The sequence below is a fragment of the Trachypithecus francoisi genome, unplaced genomic scaffold (genome assembly GCF_009764315.1).
Source record: "Trachypithecus francoisi isolate TF-2019V2 unplaced genomic scaffold, Tfra_2.0 Lachesis_group4, whole genome shotgun sequence".
Classification (NCBI taxonomy): domain Eukaryota; kingdom Metazoa; phylum Chordata; class Mammalia; order Primates; family Cercopithecidae; genus Trachypithecus; species Trachypithecus francoisi.
The window spans coordinates 51,937,487-51,943,424 of NW_022681469.1; the positions used below are offsets into that span (position 1 = coordinate 51,937,487).

The 5,938-nt window shown below is 40.4% G+C and overlaps 1 protein-coding gene across 1 annotated transcript; it reads left to right on the plus strand.

The window, feature by feature from the left end:
• Positions 1 to 4,952: 4,952 nt before the first annotated feature.
• Positions 4,953 to 5,221, plus strand: LOC117072864 (barrier-to-autointegration factor-like). The gene is given in 2 exon segments (XM_033193316.1): positions 4,953 to 4,998; positions 5,001 to 5,221. Coding segments are annotated over 2 exon segments (267 nt in total).
• The last annotated feature ends 717 nt before the right edge of the window (positions 5,222 to 5,938 follow it).

Below are 5,938 nucleotides of genomic sequence, written 5' to 3' on the forward strand. Positions count from 1 at the left end.
CCAAAGTGCTGGGATTACAGGCGTGAGCCACCTTGTGCAGCCCATTCTGCAATCTTCAGAAGGAAGTCACTATACGCAGCCTACGCTTGAGGAGTGGGGAGTGGAATTCCACATCCTTGAGGGCGGAATACCTAAATAAATTATTTGGAATTCTTCTGCAAGAAAGATTTGTCTCTTTTCCTCCATTTATTCATTTATTCAATCATTTCTTTATGTCATAAAATCATGAATATTTATTTTATATGTTGCATTATAAACCAATAGTACTGTTTAAGAAATCAAATTGTTCCACGCTTGGCCATTAGGAGCTCTTTCAGTTGGCTTCTGTGCCCTTTGGCATAGCCCCACCAATGTAGGGTGGTTTTGTCTTTTGGTTTTGGAGCGCTTTAGTACTTTTTGGCACTGTAAGATGCTCCAGGCTGATCTTGTATATTTCCTGTCATAAAAACAGCCATTTCTCAAAGGAACACTGGTTTCTTTTATCGGTGAATGGTATCAGCAACCAAGATCTGGGTGATAGAGTGTTTCTTGCTGCAGGGGAATTGTTGCTCTAGGCCCTTTCAGCTGACAGAGCCAAGAAATATGTGTGTATATTAACCAAGGCATATACACACATCAATAATAGTTCTATATCTAATCATCTGTATCTCTATTAAATTAAACATAGGTTCATACTAATTAAGAGATATTTTTATTTTATAGCATTTTGTACTATTTGAGGTGATTTTTAAATAGGTCAATTTGTTAGCTTCTCAGTCATTTTAAAAGAAATTATATTATGTTTGAAATGCCCTAGTGATAAGATAAATTATATATATGTATGTCTTGATAGTTGTGGATTACTAGACGCCAAAAAAAAAAGGTCTATTGGTGTTGTTTGTTTGTTTGTTTGTTTGTTTTAAAGACAGGGTCACACTCTGTTACTCAGGCAGGAGTGCAGTGGTGTGATGATAGCTCACTGCAGACTCGATCTCCTGGGCTCAAGTGATCCTTCCACCTCGGCCTTCCAAATAGCTGGGATTACAGTCATGCACCACCATATCCGGCTAGTTTTTAATTTTTTGTAGAGATGGGGTCTCACTATGTTGCCTAGGCTGGTCTTGAATTCCTGGTCTCAAGTGACCCTTCCGCCTTGGCCTCCCAAAGTTCTGGGGTTTACAGGCATGAGCTATTGCGCTTGGCCCCTGTATAAAAATTTTGTGAATCAAACTTCTTTAAGTATGTTAGGAGAATTGGATGATTAAGATAACTCACAAGAGTTATTCTTTTATTAAATAAAGAATGAGGCCAGGCCCAGTGACTCATGCCTATAATCCTAGCATTTTGGGAGGCTCAGAAGGAAGATTACTTGAGACCAGGAGTTTGAGACCAGCCTAGGCAACATAGTGAGACCTCATCCCTAAATGAAAAAATAAATAAATAAGCCAGACATGGTGAGGTACATCTGTAGTCCCTGCTACTTGAGAGGCTAAGGTGGGAGGATCACTTGAGCCTGGGAGTTCAAGGCTGTGGTGAGCTGTGATTGCACCACTGCACTCCAGCCTGCGTGACAGAGCGAGACCCTGTCTCAAACAAAAAAAGGACGAAAAAGAATGATCATGATCACCACATGCTTTCGTATGTTGCATGACACCTCAACATGGTAAAAAATGAATTAATTACCTTCTTCCAACCCCATTTTTTAACCTACTCCTCTTCTTGGCTTTCCCATCTTGGTGAATGGCATCCTATCCATCCCATTGCCCAAGCCAGAAATGTAGCAGCCACTTCAATTCCTTCTTCTCTGTTATCTTTCATGTCGTCTATGGTCAAGTCCACATTTTGAATAGCTCTGAAGTTCTGTCTGCTTCTGTCCCTTTCCACCACTACTGCCTGGGGTCAGCTTAGCATTACCCCAAAGCAATAGCCTCCTAATAGGTCTCTTTGCCTCTCCTCTTGTTCTACTCACAGATTATTCTCCAAAGCAGCCTCCAAAAGTCTAAGAAATGCAAATCAGGTCAGGTTCCTCCTTAGTTTGAAATCTTTCAAAGGCTCTCCATTGCTATTAGCCGTGTCTTTCTATGCACCCATGGCGCTGAGCTCTCTTTTATCTCTGGACCTGGTGACTTGCTTATTCCTCTGCCTCAAACTCTTTCCCCCTTTCTCCATCCATAACTTCTTAGTTTAGCTGTCCCTTTCAAAGTTACTTCCCTAATAACCAAAGGCAAGGTTAGATTACCTTCCTACATATATCCTCAGCACTCTTAACTATGTGTGTACTTACCACGCTGAAGGGTACTTGTCTGAATCCAGTATTACACTATAAACTTCCTGAAGGTAAGGAGTTTGTTTTTACAGAGACAGGGTCTTGCTCTGTTGCCCAGGCTAGAGTGCAGTGGTGTGATACTAGCTCACTGGAGTCTCGCCCTCCTATGCTCAAGCCATCCTCCTGCCTTGGCCTCCTGAGTAGCTGAGATTACAGGCACATGCCACTGTGCCCAGCTAATTTTTATGTTTTTGTTAGAGATGAGGTCTTGCTATGTTGCCCAAGCTGGTCTTGAACTCTTGGAATCAAGCAATCTTCCCACCTCAGCCTCCCAAAGTGCTGGCATTACAGGCACAAGTCACCACCCTCAGCTGGTAAGGACTTCTTAAAGAATATAGTGGAGAAACGTTTTCTCAGTTTCAGTCCTAGCTCTACCATTTTCTACCTGAGTGACCTTGAGCAAGTTATTTAGCTTCCCTTGACTCAATTTTATCATCTTTAAAATAAGATTATGTGAGAATAGTACCTATCTCATAATGTTGGTGTAAAAAATAGTTGCAATGCCTGGCACATAGTAAGTACTTGATGAATGTTAACTATTATAATTGAGGTCTGGAGCCCTGGGAGCAGTTTAAGTTAGATCTTGATGTATTTTGAGCTTCGCTCCCAAAAAAAAGGTACATGAGTATATGTATATGCTATTTGATGTTGCCAGGAATAGCTAATTTTATCTGTCAAAAATTTCTTCCTAGCACACTCTTTTGAGTCATGGATTTTGGCTTTTAAGTAAGCTAAAGGTTGTTAATTGGGAGAACGGCCAGAAAAACTTATCCACAGCTTTCGAATCACATGTTGAACAAATCTGGCATCACAAGCGTCAAGCTGCCTTCTGTTTCTAATCATTTTTCTTTCTAATTTAGTTTCTCCCACCCAAAGAAATTATAATTTATTTTCATTGCAGAGTCCATGAAAGATGTCACAAGATGTAAAAGCAATTATTTTCAAGAGGATGAAACTCATATTTGCTGAATATCGCAGTTGGCTTCACCCCAAATGCTAAGCAGTAGCAATACTTCCTCGGATTGAGACAACATGTTACTGATCTGAGAAGGCTGGCAAAAGTCTTGGCTGAGAAAACCTTTCTTCTCTTCTGTATCTCTAAAATTCTTTAAAAATGAACGTGCGTGCATGCACATGTGTGTGTGTGTGCGCGCGTGCACACACACACACACACACACACACAATGCAGCATCTTAATTACGAAAGGTTCTCTAAGACCATACAGGTCAGTGGCTTGAGCCATGAAAGTTTTGAACCCAAGCCATGTTTCAAAATAGACTTCCTTATGGGAGTTTCACTTTTCTTCCTTACGTTTCACTTTTCTTTTCTAAACTTTTCTTTCTTTTCATTCCCAACATCTACTTCTTGCCCCCTTACTCTAACCTTAAGAGAATAACCTCTTTGCTCTTGATTTCCCCTTACATATCCTATGGTTTTCTAAGTTTAGGCATCTGTCCCTGCTTAGAAGTTCCTATAAAATGATGTAAATCAGGAAATGAACTTTTGTTAACCCTAAAGCCCATATCTTGTAAAACAATAAAATGTTTTAAAAAATTACAAGTATAGAAAAGAACAAAAGTCAGGAACAATGCTGTTTATTCCTTCTTTCTTTTTATCCAAATCTGTTCATCAAGCCTTAGATCACAACCTCCTTTTTCTCTAGGATGTATCACCAGCATCTCCCTTGGACTGAACACTCTTTCCTCAGAGATTTTACTATGTTTTGATTTCTATTACAGATTTGACATTATCTTATAGTTATGCCAGTTCCTTCTGGGTTTATGTTAATTCCCAGCAGAAATAAGTTTCTTGAGGGCTAATCCTTATCTGTGACCTTGGGCAAGTTTTCTAACCTTTCTTACAAGTATTAGTAAGTAATAGTCATTCATTACATTGTCATAATAATGAAATACAATGATAGAACTTTCCAGGCCATAGTAATGTGCTCAATAAAGTTAAATCCTTTCCCTATTTTCCATCGTTTTGTGATTTTCTCCGTGGTGCCCATTGACATCCAGTGAGAGGCGATATAGAGCACTGATTCAGAATATGGGCTGGAGTTTGATTCTCAACTTAGCCACTCCCTAAGGAATTTAGGAAGCATACTCAGTCTCTTGTCAACATCGAATAATTAAAAGGGTTAGAATCCAGTTTAAAGAGAGTTTATTTAAGCACAAAGTTGAGGATGGCCACTTGGGAAGCACAGATTCCAAAAAATGAAAGTCAGTGTTCGAAAGTGTAGAAGTTTGGGTTCATTTACATAGATAAGTTTGGGGAGCTTCACAGAATTTCAACCCTTTCTATATAAGGCTTTATGTATAGGTACAATAATCTTATTAGTTATGACAGTATTTTTCTTTTCAGGAAAGGTAATTTTACAATCTACACTGAAGATGTAACAGTCATGGTATCTTTTGTACCATCTGGCCTGAATTAGGTATAGGACAATAAAAGAGGATGATAATCTGTAACAAAGATTAGTGATTGCAAGGAGAGAGGGTCTGGTCTCTGGTCTCTCCTAGTCATTTACAGAACACAAACAACGAGGAACAAAGTTAATCCATAGTGTAAAAAGCAGATTGGCCGGAGAGGCCTGGTGTTGAAGGTACCTTTATGGGAACTGGAACTGCTGATAAGCTTGATTAAGATGACAACCTCCCGAAAGCACTGAGGCTTCACGGCAGAGCCTATGGGGGAAAACCGGTAGGGAGCCTGGCCGGTATTGGTGAAGTGCTGGGGAAGAAGCTGGAGGAAAGGAGCTTTGACAAGGCCTGTGTTGTCCTTGGTCGGTTTCTGGTGCTAAAGAAAGAGGAAGACTTTGCCCAGGTATGGCTGAAGGACACAGGTAGCACCAAAGCCAAGCAGCCCCAGGACTGCTTTGGATACCTTCAAGAGTGGTGTGATACCTTCCTGTGATGCTTTCTGGGGAGCCCTCAATGCCCAGCCCCAGCATTGCATCTCCAGAGTTTGCAGCCGAATAGGGGACTCCTCCTCCGTCCTCTACAAAGGAAATGATTGCTGTTGTTGTGCTTGCATCCAATGGACTCCAGGGGTGTTTCGGGAGTTTTCTCCCCCAACCATTTCAACTTTTTGCAATTCTAACTCTTGCATGCACCTCCCTTCCTTTTCCTCTGCCAGTTCCCTGGTGACACCAACTTTCCTGATGGATTTCTGGCCCCATCCCTCACCCTTACCTTCACTTCTAGTGTTTCATGCCATTTGGTTCCTTTTCTTCACAGAACAGTCATTGTCCTTGTGAAGATTTTTAGATCAATAAAGTCAGTGGCTACAAAAAAAAAAAAAAAATCAGAAGTTACAATCACAAGCTACATGACTCAGACCACAGTCACATCTCACCCAAAGCTTAAAGTGTTTTATGGGGTTTCAACAGCGTTTTAACTTTTATTTATCTTCACATTTCTGCCTTTTCATCAAGATCTTTCAAAGAAAGCACTGCAGATGATCTCAATAGTTTTGACTTCTTTTATGTTCAGGAGTTTCATGCTCTGTCACTAGGAGGACTCATTACTAGGATGTTACGTTCCATACTAAGGCGGGATTGGATTTCTTAAGGAAGTCAATATCTGCGAGATCTCAGATATCACAAATATATGTGAAAAGTAAGTTGAGCTC